This window comes from Dryobates pubescens, chromosome 7, assembly GCF_014839835.1.
Source record: "Dryobates pubescens isolate bDryPub1 chromosome 7, bDryPub1.pri, whole genome shotgun sequence".
In the NCBI taxonomy this organism is placed as follows: Eukaryota; Metazoa; Chordata; class Aves; order Piciformes; family Picidae; genus Dryobates; species Dryobates pubescens.
Genome location: NC_071618.1, coordinates 963,341 through 984,304, shown reverse-complemented (window position 1 = coordinate 984,304; position 20,964 = coordinate 963,341). Strand labels below are relative to the sequence as shown.

Here is a 20,964-nt window from a genome sequence, read left to right as displayed (position 1 = left end):
AATTCACTGACTTAAAGTTAGGAGCTTTCTATTAGAAGCTTCAGGGATTGTTTTTTGGTAAACTGCACTTGAATTAATTTTTTTTTAAAACTGCTTTAGAGAGGCAAGCAAACACAAAAACTAGTGAGTGTCATGTGTAGTTAGTTTCAGACACCTTTTTCTTAGTCTTGGAGGTGTGTCATGAGAGGAAATAAAGCTGAAGCCTTGCTTGGGGTTTTTGGCCTGCTGCTCAGCTGGAGTTCCTAAACATGATCAGAAGCATGTAGTGGGACTAGACTCAGTCAAAGCCTTCAAAGAAGAAAATATAGGTCAGATAAGAAAAAGGGTTATTTACTGACTTGAGGGAAAGATCAGTCATGTGAAGTTTGTGTGGTGAGATGGGAAGGACTGAACTAGGCTACAGAGTGAACAGTCTGCAAGATGCAATGCTGCATCTTTTTCCTTTTGTATTTATTTAAATATCATTCAGTTATGCAACCACTCTCCCAACCCTGTTTGTCCTTGCAAGTGGCTGGTGCGGTCAACACGGGTGTTGCAGGGTTTTTTGGTTGGGTTTTGGTGGGGATGCTGGCTGCTAGCATGCAATATTGTGTTGGCCCATAGCACCGCTTCAAGGGTACTGTAATTTCCAAGATAATGTGAACTTCTTTGCAGATCCAGTCCTGAGTTATCACTGCTTTATAATAAGTTGTCAGATTTACAAATGCTGTAAAAATTAGGTTGTTGAAGATTAGCTGCTGCTACTGAAATATCTTTTTCTCTACCTGGCCTAGACCAGACTGATAAGTCTCTTCAGTTTTGTCAACAATTTGAGAATCAGTATCACTGTGTGACTTCAGATAGGGCAGGCATTCGAATGTATGCCCAAAGTGATGATTTTTATTGTAATAATTTTTGAGAAGTTATTACTTCCCCCCATTGTAAAGAAGTCTGTCTTTTTCTTTACAGGAATATTCAGACTTCAGTATTCAGAGATTAAGGCTACAATATCCCAAATAGTCTCAAATATGCAGAAGAACCTTGCTTTTTCCTAACTTCTGTGATTTCACTGGCATTTCAAAAAGGTGGAAAATTAATATATAAACATCTGAATTCTCCTTTTTAATGATTCTGCTTTTCCAGTTTGTTGAATGAAAAGACAGAACAGAGTCTTTCAGAGGCTCAGCAAAGCCTTGATAAGAAAAAACATGAAATGCAAGTCATTCAAGAGAAAATTATGATTTTGGATGAAAAAATTGGTGAGTAACAGATACATTTTTTGGTAATAAAATTCAATAGGCCTATTGTTATATTATCAGTGGGGTTTTTTGGTTGTTTTATGTGTTGAAGGAAAAAGTGTTGAAAGCAAATAAATATTCTTTTGAAAATGTTAACATTTCGAGTGTTAAACATTTGTTCTCTTTCATCATTGGAAGGTTTTTGTATTGTAAAGCTACGTAATAAAGCTCTTGCAAGTAAGTTTGTGACAATATATTCTGTCAGCTGAACAATGCATGTTGGTACCAGTGTGCAGTGTGCCAGCACATCCACTAAGGCAGTAGCACCTTTTGGCACCATGAGATGATGATGATGACAGAATCAGGAAAACATCCTTTGTAGTATTTATCCTGTAGTGTGTGTTGTACCTTTTTATATTATGGGAGTAGAGGAGGTGGATAAGGAAATTATTCCTGTAGCACCAAGGAGTATGTTCTCAGTTCCAAAATTACAACAGTATTGGCTTAGAAGTCTTCTATTATTTTCTATAGATGCAGTTGACATAATCAGTTTTCAAATGCAATGCTTAATTTGGGAAGGGAAAATAAAGCTAAACTATAGCTAACTACATCTAATGTTAGAGCTGACTAATGCTGTTAAAAAACCCTTGTTTTCTGTTAATTACAAATTTCAAATTCCAGTGATTTGGATTTAAATATTTCATTTGAGATGAATGTTTAACTCAAATGAATAAGCATTTCATTGAAAGTGAACTTAATTAAAATAAATATTTTGGCTAAAGTGTTTAAGACACTCCTGATAAGACTAGAGAAAGAGATGTTTTGTCCACATTAAAATCCACATTGTTTGTTTTAAAAGTCCTATACACCTGGTACAGTAAAGCAGGGACCATGAAGGTGGTGAAACACTGGAATAGGTTGCCCAGGGAAGAAGCCCCATCCCTGGACCTTTTTAAAGCCAGGCTGGATGGGGCTCTGAGCAACCTGACCTAGTGTGAGGTGTCCCTGTTCATGGTAGGGGGGTTGGAACTAGGTGATCCTTGAGGTCCCTCCAGCACTGACAATTCTATGACTTACTGTTTGTCAAGCATGTTGGTCTGTGTGTTGTTGCATTATTTTGATTCTTCCCAGGAACTGTGTCCAAATTAAGTGTATTTTCAGTATTCTTTTCCTTTTTTTAAAGAAATCAGTTCATGAAAGCTGAATAGAGACACTTCAGAATTTGACACCAGAATTTGATGGGACTGAAGCATGTTTCAGTCTACATTCATTAGTATTTTCAGCATTCTGCCATAACTATACATATGACCTATTTCAGAGTGCATGATTTGAGACATGGGTTATTAATTTTCAGAAACGTTGAGCGCTCACAGTTTCTGGCAGCCATCCATGGCTGTTACTTTGAACACTTAATAGTTTCTCTCCTGAAAATTTACATTGCAGTTTGAGCATCCAAAATAATCAGATAGCATTTTCAATGGAACTTTGTAACTCCATTCCTCCTCTAAAACAGTGACAACACTTAGAACTACACAACGGTTGAGGCGGGAAAGTACCTCTGGGGTTTATCTTGTCCAATTCCCCTTCTCAAGCAGGGCCACCTAGACCCAGTCACCCAGGACCATATGTAGATGTCTTTTGAATATCTCCATGGAAGGGGACTCCGTAATGTCCCTGCAGCAACTTGTTTCAGTGTTCTGTCACCCTCAGAGTGGAAAAAAAAAGTGCTTCCTGATATTCAGAGAAACCCTGCTGCATCGCAGCTTGTACTATTGGCTCCTGTCCTGCCACTGGGCACCACTGAAAAGGGACTGACTCTGTCCTCTTTGCACACCCTTCCTTCAGCTATTTATAGACATTTATAAGATCTCCCTCTGAGCCTTCTCCAAGCAAAACAGTCTCAGCTTTCTCAGCTTTTCATTACAGCAGAGATGCTTCAGTCCCTCACCATCTTCTTGGCCTCTCTGAAGTGTGTCCATGTCCCTCTTGTACTGGGGAGCCCAGAATTGGACCCAGCCCTCCAAGTGCATCTCACCAGTGCTGAGCAGAGAAGGATCACCACCTGGCAATGCTTTCTTTAATGGAGCCTAGGACACCATTAGCCTTAGCTGTATCAAGGGCATATTGGTGGCTTGTGTTCTGTGTGCCACCGGGACACTCAGTTTTCTTTCCACGCTGCTTTCTAGGTTGTGTACTGGGGTTGTTCCTCCCCAGGTACAGGACTTTGCACTTGCTTTTGTTGAATCTCATGAGGTTACTGTCAGCCCCTTTCTCTAGCTTATCAAGGTCTCTCTGGAGGGCAGCATAATACTCTGGTGTATCACTCACTCTTCTTAGTTTTGCATCATCAGGAAAATTCCTGACAGTACTCTCTGCCCCATCATTTGGATATCAATGAAGACATAAGGCAGTACTGGACACAGAATTAAATCCTGGGGTACACCACTAGTTACCAGCCTCCAGCTAGGCTTTGTGCCAATGATCACCACTCTCTGGGCCTGACTGTTCAGCCAGTTTTCAATCCACCTGTTGTGGTTTAAGTTTTTCTGCTAGTCCAAAAGCCCAAAATGTAACAGATTTTGGTTGCCTTCCCTCTTCCCTTTTTCCCTGGTAGGGAAAAGCAAATTAGGCAGGAGGAGGAAAGAGAGGTAAAATTACAAAAGAAACAGTCTTGAATCAATTTGGAAGTAAAAAGGTAAGTTTAACAAAATATAAAAGGTATTTGAGTAAAAGGAAGGTTACAAAGGTATAAGGAAAAAGGGTAAATAGAAATATATACAAAACTAGACACAGCTAGCAAAAGATATAATAGAATTAACTAGGTTGGAAAAGACATTTGAGATCAAGTCCAACCTACCATCCAACATCACCTAATCAACTAAACCGTGCAACCAAGCACCCCATCCAGTCTCCTCCTAAACACCTCCAATGATGGTGACTCCATCACCTCCCTGGGCAGCCCATTCCAATGTCTAACAACTCTGTCAGTGAAGAATTTTCTCCTCACCTCGAGCCTAAACTTCCCCTGGGTGCAGCCTGAGCCTGTGTCCCCTTGTTCTGGTGCTGGTTGCCTGGGAGAAGAGACCAACCCCCTCCTGGCTACAACCACCCCGCAGGTAGTTGTAGAGAGCAATAAGGTCACCCCTGAACCTCCTCCTCTCCAGGCTAAGCAACCCCAGATCCCTCAGCCTTTCTTCATAGGGCTTGTGCTGCAAACCCCTCACCAGCTTTGTTGCCCTTCTCTGGACATGCTCCAGCAAGTCAACCTCCTTCCTAAACTGAGGGGCCCAGAACTGGACACAGGACTCGAGGTGTGGCCTAACCAGTGCAGTGTACAGGGGCAGAATGACCTCCCTGCTCCTGCTGGCCACACTGTTCCTGATGCAGGCCAGGATGCCATTGGCCCTCTAGGCTGCCTGGGCACACTGCAGGCTCATGTTCAGCCTACCATCAACCAGCACCTCCAGGTTCCTCTCTGCCTGGCTGCTCTCCAGCCACTCTGACCCCAGCCTGTAGCTCTGCATGGGGTTGCTGTGGCCAATGTGCAGAACCCGGCACTTGGATGTGTTCAATCTCATGCTGCTGGACTCTGCCCATCTGTCCAGCCTGTCGAGGTCCCTCTGCAGAGCCTCTCTACCCTCCAGCAGATCAACTCCTGCCACCAGCTTGGTGTCATCAGCAAATTTACTGATGATGGACTCAATGCCCTCATCCAGATCGTCAATAAAGATGTTAAAGAGCATGGGGCCCAGCACTGATCCCTGGGGCACACCACTGGTGACTGGCTGCCAGCTGGATGTGGCACCATTGACCACCACTCTCTGGGCTCGGCCCTCCAGCCAGTTCCTAACCCATCTCAGTGTGCTCCCATCCAAGCCATGGGCTGACAGCTTGGCCAGGAGTTTGCTGTGGGGGATGGTGTCAAAGTCCTTGCTGAGGTCCAGGCAGACTACATCCACAGCCTGCCCCACATCCACCAGGTGGGTCACCTGATCATAGAAGGAGATCAGGTTGGTGAGGCAGGACCTGCCCTTCCTGAATCCAGGCTGGCTGGGCCTGATCCCTTGGCCATCCTGTAAGTGCTGTGTGATTGCACTCAGGATGACCTGTTCCATAATCTTGCCTGGCACTGAGGTCAGGCTGACAGCTCTGTAATTCCCTGGCTCATCCAGCCGGCCCTTCTTGTGGATTGGCACCACGTTGGCCAGCTTCCAGTCATCTGGGACCTCTCCAGTGATCCAGGACTGATGAAATATGATGGAGAGCAGCCTGGGCAGCTCATCTGCCACCTCTCTCAGCAGCCTAAGATGGAGCCCTTCTGGTCCCATGGACTTGTGGGAATCCAACCGGCTGAGGAGATCTCTGACTACCTCCTCCTGGAAGAGAGGCAAACTATGCTGCTCCCTGGCTCCTTCTGCCAGCTCTGCAGGCCAGCTGTCTGGAAGACATTCTGTCCTGCTAGTAAAATTTGAGGCAAAGAAGGTGTTAAGTACCTCTGCCTTTTCCTCATCCTTTGTTACAACGTTCCCCTCCATGTCCACCAAGGAGTGGAGGTTGTCCCTGCCCTTCCTCTTGCTATTAATATACTTACAGAAGGACTTTTTGTTGTCCTTCACAGCAGAGGCCAGCCTAAGCTCTAAATGTGCTTTTGCCTCCCTAATTTTTTTCCTACAAGACCTAGCAACATCCTTAAACATCCCATGGGTTGCCTCACCTTTCTTCCAAGGATGATACACCCTCTTTTTTCCCTTAGTTCTTTTAGAAGTTCAATACCCATCCCGGCTGGCCATCTGCCCCGGTGGCTCATCTTCTAGCACACTGGCACAGCCTGTTCCTGTGGCTTCAACAGTTCTTCCTTCAAGTAGGCCCAGTTCTCCTGGACCCCTTTATTTTTAAGGGCTGTTTCCCAAGGTACCTTCTGAGTTAGTTCCTTGAGTAACCTGAAGTCTGCCCTCCTGAAGTCCAGTGTGGAGGTCTTCTTGCTCTCTCTCTTAGATTGAGTACTGAACATTCAACTATTTCATGATCGCTGGACCCTAGACATCCTCTGACCCCCACATCACCCACCAGCCCTTCCCTATTGGTGAAGAGGAGGTCAAGCATAGCCTTGCCCCTGGTAGGCTCTCAGAGCACCTGGGATAAGAAGCTATCCTCCATACACTCTAAGAACTTCCTACACTGCCTCTTCTCTGCTGTGTTTAGATCCCAGCAGATGTCAGGCAGGTTGAAGTCGCTCATGAGAACATTATCAGGCAATCTTGAGACAGCCTGAAGCTGCCTATAGAATGCTTCATCAACATCTTCCTCCTGGTTGGGTGGTCTATAACAGACTCCAACCAGGACGTCTGCCCTGCTGGTCTTCCCTCTAATTTTCACCCACAAGCACTCAACCCACTCATCCCTGATCTCCAGCTCAATGGCATCTAGTGCCTCCCTGAAGTACAGGGCCACCTCTCCACCCCTTCTCCCTTGCCTGCCTCTCCTGAAGAGCCTGTAGCCATCAATTGCAGTGCTCCAGTCGTGTGAGTCTTCCCACTATGTCTCTGTGATGGCAACTACATCATAACTTTCCTGCTGCAACAGGGCTTCCAGCTCCTCTTGTTTGTTGCCCATACTTTGTGCATTAGTGTACATGCACTTCAGCTGGGCTGCTGGTTTCACGCCTGGCTCCAGCTTACCACCCCCAGACTCCTGCCTGGGGGGACTGGTTTCAGCCTCTTCCCCCTTTGAATCCAGTTTAAAGCCCTATCTATGAGACCTGACAATTCCCTTCCTCTTATCTTTTTCCCTTTGAGGGATAGGCCATTCTTGTAAACTGTGATCTTTCCCCTCCTCTGGGACAGATGTACTCCATCTCTTGTCAGATGACCTGGTGCAGTAGAAAGTTTTCCAAGATCCAAAACCCCAAAATTCTTTTGGTTGCACCAGCCTCTAAGCCATTTGTTGATTATAGCTGCCGACCTGTTCCTTCTGGTATTCCTTCCTGCAACTAAGGGTATTGAGGAGAAAATTATTTGTGCCCCTGACCCCTCAACCAGTTCTCCCAGGGCCTTGAAGTCATTTTTGATAGCCCTGGGAGTTCTGGTTGCAACATCATCATTCCATAACTGCATAACCAGACTAGGCAGCCTTCTCGTAACATCCCTAACCTGAACTCCCGGGAAGCAGCAAACTTCCGTGTGAGAAGGATCTGGCCAACATACGGGGCCCTTTGTTCCCCTCAGGAGGGAATCACTAATAACAATTACCCTTCTCCTTTTTTTGAGGGAACAAGTCCTGATGCTGGGGGAAGGCTGTTTAACTTAGGCTGTTTTGCCTTAGGGAAAACCTCAGATCGTGTGTCCTCCAGCGTCAGAATCACCTCACCCTCGACCTCCAGTGCCCCATACTTGTTTTCCAAGGGCAGTGGGGAAGGTGAGAGAAGGCAAGGAGGATTTACCTTCCGTCTTTTGAGTGTAACCTGTGTCCATTCCCCGCTGCTTTTTTGGATAACCAGCCTCTGCTAGGGGAGCCTGCAGAGCTTGGTTACTCAAGTTCATCTCCCTTCTACATTCCTTTACAGCTCTAAGTCTAGCAACCTCATCCTTCAGTTTGGCCACCAGGTTAAGCAGATAATCAATCTGCTCACACCTAATGCAGAAGTTGTCCCCACTACCCTGCATCTCAAGTGCCAGGCTCCAGCACTCTCTGCAGCCAGATACCTGGACACCTACCTGTTTATATTCCGCCCCAGTCTGGGTTGACACTGATTTTTTGAAGGCATTTTTGCTGTGAGTCACAGCCATCCCTATCCCTGGCCACATGTCCTACTGGACAAAAATTAGAGGAAGTGCGGCAGCGCATGCGGCTGGCTGCAGCCGAGCGAGAGCACAGCAGCTTCCCGCTGAAATGCAGCCCCTGCAAGCCCCTGCTGGCTTTTCAGATTTGCCACTGGTGAGGTAACGATCACGAGCAGCAGGCACGTGAGAGGATGGCTATGCCCATCCTCGCTGTGTGCGGATGTTAGGATGAGCCTGAAAGCCTGAGCTACGCATTGTTATACTGCCGGTGGTTTGTCTCCTGGAAGTGGTTAAAAAGGATCGTTCAGTAAGCTGAAGTTAAATAGTAACTTGCAGCCTACATGGTTTTTATGATATATAAGGTTCACTGCATGATGGGTTTCTGTGTTCCTCTTCTGGAAAGGAGATAGATGTAGATCATACAAGGATTGATTCTCTGACCATTTAAAGGTAAATGTACTGTGTAACACCTTATTAGCCAAATGAAGACAGGGAGAGACGACCTTTACAATTTGATTTTGTAGTGAGTAGAGTTTTTTTTCATTATTATTCATTATTATATTGTCTTTGTAATTTTGAAGTGCTGCTGAATGTTTAAATACATTACTCATTCACTTTTATGTGAAGTTCATTTACAGAAAAAAAGGATTTCAGAAAAAATTAGTAAAATCAGGATATCAACCTTTTCTATTTCATCAGCCATTACACACTGTAGTCTACATGTTGTTTCTATCTATTTTAACTCTGCTTAAGCTGTTATTGTTGCAATACCTGAGAAAGTAATTTTTAATGATCTAGTAATTTGCTGATTAAAGATATATATGTTTTGAGACAAGTAAATTAAGGCCATGATCTAAGGAAGAATGCAGCTGTAGAAGTACTATGTTCTGGTGTTCTGGAAAGGTACATGCTTCAGTGCTTTCTTGAAGGGAAGCTTTTGTGATGTTCTTTTATGCTTTAGAAGTGTATGAAAATAATTTTTATATCAAATGGGTTGAATTAATAAAAATGAGATCTTTTTGCTTGTGTCCAGATAATTTTTCAAGACAAGGCCTTGTACAACAAGAGGAGATCTGTGCTTTGAAGGAAAGAATTGTACAACTTAATAAAGAGAAGGCAACTTTGCAAAACTGTGCGGAAGAAGGAAGAGAGAAGATTGCTACTTTAGAGGAAAGCCTGTCAATTAAAGTAGGTTCTAACAAGTTAATAGTCCTTGTGAAAAAAGATAAATAGAGAAAGGATCTGTTTGGTCATCACACCTGTCATGTTGGCATCTATCTGCAGCAGTGCTCAGTGCTGACCTAGTTCTGCTCTGCTTTCAAGGCACCAGTAGAACTCATGTTGATTTCAGCAGCAGTAGGTTTGAGCAGTGTTGGGCATCTCATGTTTGCTGTTTTGTGTAGTTCATACTTACCAAGAGAGGTGACTTTAAGTACTTTCCTGAATTGGTGAAGAGTAAATTAGCCAATAAAATATTTTGTTTATCATAACATTTTGCCTAAATTCTTCCTTGGGGTCCACTGATGTTAGAGATACAGGCTGCCAAATAATACTGCCTTTGTTGTAATTGAAGAAGCATCTAAATTATTTGCTTTTCACCTTAAGGTACTACCTTACCTAAGAAAATTGCAGTAGTTTATTTCTCAGTGCGATTTCAAACTGTATAATGAAGCTGCTTTGTTCTTCTGAATCATTATTTTTCACTTCACCTTAAGTTATCTGGATATAAACTTATGATGAACTAAAGAAGGTATTTTTCAACTGTTGTGATTCTTAAGAATTTGCAGTGATTTTTAACAAAATACTAAAAGCTATTGCAGGATAGGCTATAATAATCTTGCCATAACCACTGAATTTGCATTTTGAAAACTGTAAAAGGTAAAGTGCTGTCCATTTTAGACTAGAGATGGCTGTCTCTTACCTCTGTTGTGTCTCCAGTGGAAGATATTTCCTTATCCTGTTTAGGCTCTTTTTAACATCTATATCCAAAGACAAGGGAGTTTGTTTTACCAGACTCTTGCAGTTTATCCATTGTAGAAAAGCTATGATAACTTACCTAATAGAAGACATAATTTAGTTTTAGGAGTGTAAACCAAATGCAACCATTAGAACCACAAATATACAACAGGTATTGTATATTCCACAGAAGATAATAACCTTTGTTCCTATATTTGCCAAATTAGCTTATCAGAATTTTCAGCTCTAAACAGTACATGATGAAATTTGCAAAAGGACAATCTATTTTGCATTAGTTACATTAATCAATGAATGAATAAAAGGAAAATATAATGATTGTTTGGGCTTTTTTTAATTAGGCTGAGGAGTAGTGAGAGGTTTATTTTATTTTTGTATTTCTTTTCAAGGAGAAAATAATTTCAGATTTGAAGATTATGATTTCTGAGTTGGAGCGTTCCACAAAGTAAGGGTAAAATGTCAAGATCATTATTAAATTCTGATTAATGTAAAACACAACAAAAATGTAACCACAGGATGTGCTAATGTCTAGTTGGTTTTTGCCCTGTTAAATATTAAAATGTTACAGCTTTGTTTCACGTATTGCAAATTTAACCACTGGAAAAGCTAACATTTGTACTGGGCTGGTATTGTCATACCTGAAGTATTTATTGTTTGCTGCATAGAAAATCTACTGAAGCGCTCTGTGTCTGTGAGAAAGATATCACCAGTCTGCATCAACAGTTACAAGAAATCAACAAAGAACTTGCACAGTCTAACAAGAACAGAGAATCATTAGCTCAGGAGAATGACAGGTTACGAGAGCATCTTTCTAATATTAAGGAAGAAAACCAGGTATATTTGTACAAAGAACCCTTGAATAAAAAGGAAAATGGTGCATAGAATCGTTGGGCCTTCACAAGAAGTAAATATGCAAACTAATTTTTATGCTCATTTTTCAAACTCTGATGTTTCCCTTATTGTGCAGCTTACTAGTATAAAAAGGACCAGCTGTTCTTAGGTGATGGTTTGGATGTTTATCTTAAGGAACAGCCAAGTAATGTTGTTTTGTAATTAATTGTTCTTTTTTTCTGATCTTCATGTAAAAACATTGTAGCTGTTATAACTATTGCTTATATGGAAAAGTGCTATAAACGAGGCTGTGAGTATTTCTTACACTGCGCTGTGACTGGCCCAGAGCACTTACAAGCTTATGAATTTGACTTGTAATAATTTAACACAGAACACATTGTAATAAGGTCCAAAACTTTATTAATAGTATTGTATTTATTTACATTACTTTAAAGTAGCTTTTGGATAAAAGATGCTGGAAATATCTGATGATAATACAACATTACATTATCTAGTGTGTTATTTACCTGTGTACAGTTACTAATGAAAGTAGTTAAAATACCTAAAGTGTCATCTCATGCACATAAAATGTTCACAGAATTAATATGTTTTCCAAGCAACAAGAAATTAGGCTTAATACCTCTAATGGTTCATCACTAGATAATATTCTGGCATTTTCTTCAATTTGATCTTTCTTCTCTGCACTTAACCTACTGCTTAGTGTACCTTTGTCTTTGAAAATACTTTCTCTTCTTGTAGAAGTGCTACCCAGTTTTGAAGGAGCAAATTAACTTTGCTTGATGTTAGGTATATACAAGTTTTAAGTCATTAAGGCTCCTTTTTTAGTGAAGGAAAGTCCTCCAAAAGGAGAGTGACACCATCCCAGCTCTCTTTTCATTATAAAGTGTACAGAACTAGTTTAGATCACGTGCCTAATTCTGCACTGCAGAAGTTAGGTGAGACAACTCTCGTTCTAAATATTTCTTACCTCAAACATACTAATGGTTTCTTTTTAGTGCTTTCTTTGAGTATCCTAGAAAACTCAGAATTGCAGTTGAAAGCCTCCCTGTTTCCATTGCAATGCCTGGATGCTTGTAGAAGCAGTTAGAAACAAAAAGTCCTAGGCTCACAAGTTCAACTACTTTTTAATAGGCTTACCTCTATAGTATGCATTGGTTTCTTTGTGTTCTTCCATTAATATAGATGATACTCTAAGTAGTAGCATTCGTTTTTCTTGGGCTTACTGGAAAAGTTCACAGATTTCCAAAGCAACTTACTCAACAATATACAGCTTTTTCACAATAGGAATAAGAGTTTTTCCCTAGTCTTCTCCACACACAGACAGGCACACACCTACCTTTCCCTGGTTCTGCATTTGAAACTTCTAGTAATTGTGTAAGGAAGAATTGTTTCTGAACAGAGAAGTTAATGATGGCTTTCCTACAGTTTTTTCTTTAGCCAGCAGTGTGCCCAGGTGGCCAAGAGGCCAATGGCATCCTGGCCTGCATCAGGAGCAGGGAGGTCATTCTGCCCCTGTACTCAGCACTGGTTAGGCCACACCTGTGTCCAGTTCTGGGCCCCTCAGTTTAGGAAGGATGTTGACTTGCTGGAACATATCCAGAGAAGGGCAACAAAGCTGGGGAGGGGTTTGCAGCACAAGCCCTATGAAGCGAGGCTGAGGGAGCTGGGGTTGCTTAGCCTGGAGAAGAGAAGGCCTCAGTGGAGACCTTATTGCTGTCTACAACTACTTGAAGGGAGTTTGTAGCCAGGTGGGGGTTGGTCTCTTCTCCCAGGTGGCCAGCATCAGAACAAGAGGACACAGTCTCAAGCTGTGCCAGGGGAGGTTTAGGCTGGATGTTAAGAAGAAGTTCTTCACAGAGAGAGTTGTTAGGCATTGGAATGTGCTGCCCAGGGAGGTGGTGGAGTCACCATCATTGGAGGTGTTTAGGAAGAGATTTGATAGGGTGCTTGATGCCATGATTTAGTTGATTAGATAGTGTTGGATGATAGGTTGGACTCAATGATCTTGAAGGTCTCTTCCAACCTGGTTAATTCTAGTCTAGTCTAGTCTAGTCTAGTCTAGTCTATTCCCTCATTCTGATTCTTGAGGAGTAGTTGGCAGAAATTTGGAATATGTTCTCCTAAAATTTCTGGGTTTATTTCTGCTGATTAGGAAGTAACGACTTAATCAGTGAACTCATCTTTTAAGCTGTTTTCTGCTTTTTCAAGTCTAAGCTTTTAAGCGACTGTAAATGTGAGAAAGAGGGGAGGTAACTCTGAGCTCTGCTGTTTAAATGAGGCAGGCTATTTTGCTATGACCATCTAGCTGCTAAATAAACCATCTGTCTTTTTCTTCATAGTTGCTACATTCTATATTGTCATTTTTTTTCTTTTAAAGAAGATTTAGCATTATTTGTAACTCAAAGGACCAAAATATTTGTTACAAATTCAAAAAATTGTTCATAGAAATACACATGATTTCGATCTTACATAGTCTTTAAAGAATGAGTTAATAAAACCATAGGTGTTAGATATGCACTAATCCTAATCTTTTGTAAAGCTACAAACGTGATACTCTAACCTTATGAATCAAATCTTTCTTCATAGGTACTATATCAAAAAATAGCTAAGTATCAAAGTGAGCTTGATGATATGAAGTTGAAAGCCCAGGATTCAAACACAGATATTGTCAGGCTGAAGAGTGTACTGAAGTCAAAAGTAAGTTTATGGATGAAACTTGTTAACAAAAGTTGATTTTAAACTCAAAATAACATTTTAATGGTATCTTCATGGAAGAATTTGCTTTTTATCTAAAATGTATGTGCATTCTACTAATATTTTTTAGTAGTCTGAACACATTTTCTCAGCTGTTTTTGCAGTACACAAGTAATGAAGTACATTTCGTTGCGATCTACACATATATATATATACACACACGCACGTGCATGCACATGTACATATATATGTTTGTGCATGTTTATTAAACTTAAAAATTCAGACTGGATAATACAGAGACTTGGAACTCTTGCCTTTACTACCATACAATATGAATAGTAACAAAAATACTTCTGCAATATATTGTTATACTTCGTATTTATGATGTTAATCTAGCCATTTTTAACAAGAATCTTTTGAGCACTATAAACGCCACCATCTTGGAGAAAACACTAGTTCCTAAGAAGTCTCTCAATGTTTTGGCTAAATGGCAAAGCTTTCAGTGGAAAGAGAACACATGATACCATGCCATACCTGTAGATCTATAGATGTCCCTGTTTGTGAAGCTTACATAAATCACTAAACAAACAAGCTTTACGTGTTAGGAGAGAGAGAACGGTGAGCTTCTGGAGAGTTACCAGACAGCCTGTGAACAAGGAGAAAGTTGGGAAGCAAAATACTATGAAGCAGAAGCAGATTGTAGCTCCCTTAGACTGGTGCTGATCAGCATGGAGTCTGAGAACCGCAGGCTGAAAGAGAAAACGGAGCTCCTCGAAACAGAGATGGAACAAGTAAGTTGAAATTGTTTTTTCCATAGCTCACCCTTGAAATGGTCTGGAAGTATTTTAAGGCCACAATTGTTCAAAATTGTGCTTAATGCCACCTCCAAATGTTGTGTTCAGGTTCATAGCAGTTATGTGTAAGGCGTATTTCTAAACCACACAAGTTTCTATTCAAAAATCTTACTGTGCTTACCAGTGCTCTTTCCTTAATTTCCCTTCAAAATAAATGTCTGTTGAACTTGATTTTTACTAGAACTATACAATTAATCTTGGATAGGCAAATTTTTTAAAACTCAGCTTGGATAAACTTTGAAAAATTGTTCATACATACTTAGATGTTTTCAGTATTATTCTACCACCATACTGTCCATCCTCTGCTCCAGATGAGGGAATTTATTATTTACAGAATTCCAGCATTCTCTGTCACCCTCTGTGTCTCTTCCATACACCATGGGCAAAGCTGCTGTTTGACAGTTGGTTATTTGCTCCAGCCAAATGTGCGTGGTGTCTTTTGTATGCTTGTGGAATCTTCTTTGACGTTTTAGATAGGGAAAAGCTCCAGCATGTGACATTTTTCTGAAGCTTTCATGAGATCTGATATGACTAAGCCTTTCTGGATCCTTCTGTGAGATTGTCAGTAAAATGGCTTGCTGGGACTGTTGAAAGCACCAACAGTTTGGGGAGAGAAAAATGCAGAAATGCACCTGGGGAGTTGGAGAAAAGTCTGAAGCTGGGAAATTGTCACTATTTTTTTCATACCTTTCAACCAGTAGCCCTTCATCTGCCATCTGTAACCTTCAGATAGAGCTCTTATTTTACATAGCATTCCACTGCAGGAATCTGTGTTGCCAGATTGTAGCATGTGTATATTCAGAAGTGTAAATTAAGCCTGATACTGAATAACATCATTCTTTCAGTGTTTCTAATATTGTTTATTTTCATATAACTTACACTTTCTACAGTTTTCAGTATTCTTTGCTCTGAAATACAAAAGTAAAATATCAAAACTGTTCATTGGCAAAGGAACTGGATTTTTTCACTGACAGTTAGTAGAAAATTGAATCTTCCAGATTGAATAAAACTTTTAGTTTAGTTTGGTAAATACAAAAAAATTGCATTTTGCTTTGTGAAGTGAAAAAAAAGATTTTTCCTTCCCCTGCTCCACCCCCACCCCCCCACCCCCCCCTTGACCTGAATTCTCTCAACATCTTCCTTGTTTGAATATATAAGCAGTTATCCTCTGAAAATTGAGGAATACGCTGCAGAGGAGGGGGATTGTTTGTTAGGATGTCTTAGTTCAAAGATTTACCATGGCCTTTGGGTGAGCAGTACTGTACTTAATGTAAACTAGGTTTGACTGAAGTATAGATAAAAGTGTTTGCAGCACCCCAGATGGACTCAGTTAAACATACTAAAATGCACACATGAAGGAAAAATAGTATCTAGGATTCTTAGGCTAAGATTAAAGCAGGCATTTTTCCATGTCTCTGTGGCTGACGCAGTACAGATTTTTCCGGGCTCACCATCTCTGGAATATTTGTGTGTATGTGTGTGTGTAGTTATGTCTTGGGTACATCCATTGTTCCCTTTGCAGTGGAACATGCTAGGGTATTCTTTTTTAAGACACATAGGTACTTAATATCTTGGGTTTGATTTTATTCATTTTCACTTTCCCTACAGATTTAGATACTTAATCTTTCATTTTGGACTTTATTCATTTTAACTTTCCCCACAGATTTATTCTTGATGCCCTGTTGAGTAAAATAAATGTAATTTTACTCTGCTGGTGATGCAGATATTTGTTTGTTATACCAGGTATCATTTCCTGCATGCAAGTGGTGAATCAGTGATTTCTTGCCTCAACGAAATGTAAAACTTTCCTCCTTCCCTTTAGTGATTCTGTTACAATCTGTATCCATTGATCTGTGTACTTCAATAGCATTTTGTAATTTCTATCAAGTACATGAATATTTTTATATATATATACACACACATTGTTTGAATTTATAAATCTGACACAGAATTTTGACTGAAGGCAAATGAGATCAAATTTTAGATTTCAGACTTCCTTTCTTCTTTTTCTCGCTCCTTTTTTTTTTTCAAGGTTAGCATAATAGATAGCCTCTAAGCTTAACAGACAAATATCTAACACTTTAAAATCTTTGTTTAGCTGTGGAGCAAGTGTAAGTCATCTGACTCAGAAATAGAGCTGCTGAGAAAACAACTGGGAACTGAAAGAGCATCTATGAAAAACCTGGAGTCTTTGCTTGTGTGCAGCCGTGAGATAGAATTTCACTCACAGAGAGCAAAGCAAGAGAAGGACTCTGAAATCCAGTTTCTCAAGGAACAGGTTTCTGAAGGAGAAAATAAACTGTGAGTAACTGACCAAAAGAATATTGCAAGTTTTTTTGTTCTTCTCAAGTGTATATATAGAGAGATGGTTTTATATCTATCTCCATTTTCAAATGACCAATGACCTTGCTTACTTTAGCAGCAGAAGGTACTAAAATCCTGCTTCTGATACCTCAGCTATACCCTAATAGAATTTTTCTGCGTAGTGTCGTATTTTACTAAAAAGAGTTTATAGTCTCCATTTCATGGCATATCTGCCCTTGTAATTTTGGATAATTGTGGCTAATTGGCAACATACTTGGAGGATTATGGTTGCTATCTAATTGAAGTGCATGGACTTTACAGTGCTGTGCAGAGTCGAGATTTTGCTCATCTCAGAAACAGAGCAGCTCAGCTGCAGTCAGAACTGGATGTCACCAAAAGACAGCTGGAGATTGAACACTTTGAAAGGCAAGTGTATGTGTTTGCACTGAGCTTCCTGCATCTAATTGGGGTGAAATGCAATATAATACTTAGACGACTTAGTAGGGTAAGTAGAAAGTTTGGTTTTGCTCAGCTGTGTTCACAGGCTATGCATTTCACTGAATTCAATCCATGCAGCTGTTACACATGCTGTCTAAATTAGTTTTCTCAGTTCTGATTATTGCTAATGTATGCAGATAGTGGGACAAACTGCCTTCTGGAATTGTCTGGTTTAGGGTGGGATAGATTACTTTCTTGCATATATTCATCTGTCTTCACTCGTTTATAGTAATGCCCAGTCTAGGCAACTAGTTGGCTAGAAAAGTGATTGTTTCGCCATACCCCTGTGCATGAGTGCAGTTATCTCATGGTATATGGGTGCTCCCTGGTAGGGACTGCAAATGTTCGTCTTGAAGCATTCATTGGCAGAAAGCTGAATCAGCCTCCATACTTTATCCTTAACTAGAAGAGTAGATTATTTGCTACTCATGATTCTTTATAGGCACAATAATATAAACACTTAGTTTACAGCTGGTTAGCAAAACAAATATTAGACTGAGCCTGTGCTGAGGCAGATCTCAAGTTTTTATTCTTGATGAGAATTTATCTTCTGCTTCAAGAGAATTACAAATATAATTATTTGAATTATTTTGGAAAGAACAAAACTAAGTTCCATTATGCAGTCTTTAAGGCAGTGGCAAAAGCAATGTGCAGAAGAATTAGCAAAGACTGAAATGTTTCTCATGTAAAATTGTGATGCTGGCATTAGTTAGCTGTTTTTGAAAGGCTGGAGCTTTTTCTTTGTTTTTCATACAATCAAAACAGTGACCCTTCAATTGCCCACAAAGATTACAAGATACTAATTTCTTTTCTGTTTCCTCAGAAAGTCATGCTGTACAAGATCAGATATTGACCTCTATTGCTTACAGGGAAGGGAGCAAAGCTCCAAGTTGACTTCTTACAGCCAATCTATTTTTCTTCTTCTGGCCTGAGAAGGAAAATACTATCATTAAAATCAGTATCATGCCAGTATATAATGGAAGCAGCAGATGTCAGTACTGACTGGCCTTTCTTGTTGCCAGTTTTAACAAGTGGGTAGATTATATCCTTATTCTAACACTTGACTTAGCTAGTTGTATTGATTTACTGCCTTGGTGCAGAATGAAATAATGCCTCAAATCAGGAGGTGGAAGTGCCAATACTGTCAGGCATTGAATGAGCACTAACACAATGATACCAGGGGGCTTAATCCATCTGTCTGAGTGTTTTCTTTACCAGTCAGAAAAAGGACCTCCCCTCCCCTCCTCCTGACTACAGAAGCAGTTTGGCCTCATGTGGAAACAACAGGTTTGATTTATTGTCCTGTTCTGGCTGTAGTGACCAAGCACAGGGACTGTCAGGTTCTCCTTGAGAAGCCCAAGCATATGGCTTACATTTTATCCTTTTCTGTTTCTTGCCCCTCCTTTTTGCTGCCATTGCATCTCCCTTTCTCTGCCTTGGTCTCCTCCCAAATAAAAAACTTGCCCATAGTTACTTATACCCATCGGTCACACTTTTGCTACATTCACACCCAAACTTGATGTTCTACAGGGCAGTGTTAACCTGTGAGAGGTGCTAGCAGCTGCACTCTGACTTCCCACCATTGGCAGAATCACATTGGCCATAAAGGACATTTCAGCACAATAAAGCCCTTAAAAGCAGTAATACTAGTAGGGCTAGCAGTTAATGAACCTGTTGGAGCAGGTCCAGAAGAGGGCCACAAAAACGATCAGAAGGCTAGACCAACTCTTCTATGAAAAAAAATTTGAGAGATTTCAGTCTGTCCAGTCTAGAGAAGAGAAGGCTCCAGGGAGATGATATTGCAGCTTTAAAGTACCTAAAGGGAGCCTGTAAGATGCTCAGAATGCTCGGAATTAACCAGGTTGGTAAAGACCTTTGAGATCATCAAGCCCAATCTATCACCCAACACCATCTAATCAACTAAACCATGGCACCAAGAACCTCATCCTGTCTCTGACAATGAGGAATGCATTATTAGTAGGGCCTTTTGTGATAAGACAAGAGGTAAGGGTTTTAAACTAAAAGAGTGTAGACTAGATATAAGGAAGATAATTTTTACAACGAGAGTGGTGAGGCACTGGAACTGGTTGCCCAGAGAGCTGGCAGAAACCTTATCCTTAGAAACATTCAAGGTTGGGTTGGATGGGGATCTGAGCAGCCTGCTCTAGTTTAAGATGTCCTTTAAAGGTCCCTTCCAAGTCCAAGATATTCGATGACTCTCTGTTTCCATAGTATTTATAGTGTATATTGCACCCCCCCAAGCATGAGGTTGTGGGATGTTGGTAGCTAGGTGGAACATTATTACTGTCTCACTTTGCTCCTGCTGCTAGAGCAAACCCTTTTCTTGCCTGCAGATCTCCATGAGCTGGTGCTAGGTCTGATTATTCTCCTGCAGGTTTTGGTAATCTTCATCAGTCCACTCCATAGAAAGGTCTGCAGTAGCAGCTAAGCCACACCTGGGCCAGTTTCACTTCAATGCCACACAGACAGTTCCTGTTACACCTTCATTTGCAAGGTTTGGGGCAATTTGGGAGTCCTTTTTTCCAGCCTGGGTCAGTGCCATTCTCCCAAAACACCCATTCATTTATAATGAACTACTGTCCAGGTTTTACTGGGGTTATACACTGAAACAAAGGGGTTGTTGTAGCCACCTTTCCTAGTAGTTTCCCTGTCCAGCTTAAGACTAGATTGTCCTCCTGTGAACAGTGGGTGGCCGAAAACCAGGATCCCAGATGAGTACCTCCAGAATTTTCTGGTGTATTATCCATTCCCTGTACACCCAGATGCCAGAGTTACAGATTGATCCGGTACCCAGGCCCACTCCTTGCAATCAAAATGACTAGACAACCATTTTACAACTTTCCCATTGGAGACTAAATCATCTCTTAAATATTCATCTGTTTCAGAGCCTTTCAGGTAGCCTCCAGTCCACTGGCCTTTCCAACTCAAACAGCACAAGAATACCACAAGCCACATTGTTCTTATGTTGACATTATTGCTGATTTTAGTGATTGTCCTCATGCTGCAGGCTTGGGAATAACCTTAAAATTAGGCTCTTAGGAGATTTTTACAACTTTTAGAAGTTAACTTGCAATGACCATGGCTAGCTTCTGTCTTTTAGGGGAAATAGAGACCATAGGTATGTAGAACTAAGTATTCAGTAAAGGAGTAATACAGAGAAAGTTACCAATCTATTTTTCAGAGAAGTATATGATGCACTCCACATCTCCTTTTAAAATAAAAATTTTAAAAGCTGACAATTTTAAATAGAAAAAAAAAAATGACCATGAGATAATTTTGATGATTTTTGAAAAGTGTTCAATCTGATTGTAAACTAATGTTTACTCAGGAGACATCCTGCAGAGGAGCTTCGACACCAGACTCGTACAGCCTCTTATCATTTAAGAACATCATCACCTGAACATTCCCATCATCAACCTCCTGATTGGTCTCTGGACTGCTTCCTGGATGAGTAAATTGTTCAACAACATTGAAGTTCCAAACACTAAGGGGAAGACAATGAATAACTAAATAAATGGACTAAGTCTAATATTTCTTTTTAAAATACTGACTAAATTCCATGGAATTACATTGCTCCAAGAGAAGTTAGAGGAAGATTCAGGTTCAGTGTCCTGATGATACTCCATTTATTTTGTTTTATTGAGCTGCATCAAAACTATATGCTTAATAGCAACAGTGGTAACTGCATACAACAGTAACAGAAATAATGCTGCAGAAAGTATTTTCATCTTTCCTATATAAATGCTCCTAACTAGCCAGTCTTTCTATTTC

The 20,964-nt window shown here is 40.7% G+C and overlaps 1 protein-coding gene across 1 annotated transcript in view; it reads left to right on the top strand.

Annotated features, from left to right (window-relative positions):
• The window catches only part of TSGA10 (testis specific 10), a 35,446-nt gene extending 14,743 nt beyond the window's left edge, over positions 1-20,703 (top strand). The window contains 9 exon segments of the mRNA XM_054163169.1: positions 1,123-1,238; positions 9,030-9,184; positions 10,360-10,415; positions 10,636-10,804; positions 13,409-13,519; positions 14,122-14,307; positions 16,469-16,671; positions 16,996-17,100; positions 20,522-20,703. Coding sequence (XP_054019144.1) covers positions 1,123-1,238; positions 9,030-9,184; positions 10,360-10,415; positions 10,636-10,804; positions 13,409-13,519; positions 14,122-14,307; positions 16,469-16,671; positions 16,996-17,100; positions 20,522-20,648 — 1,228 coding nt within the window. The 3' untranslated portion in view covers positions 20,649-20,703.
• Positions 20,704-20,964: the final 261 nt, after the last annotated feature.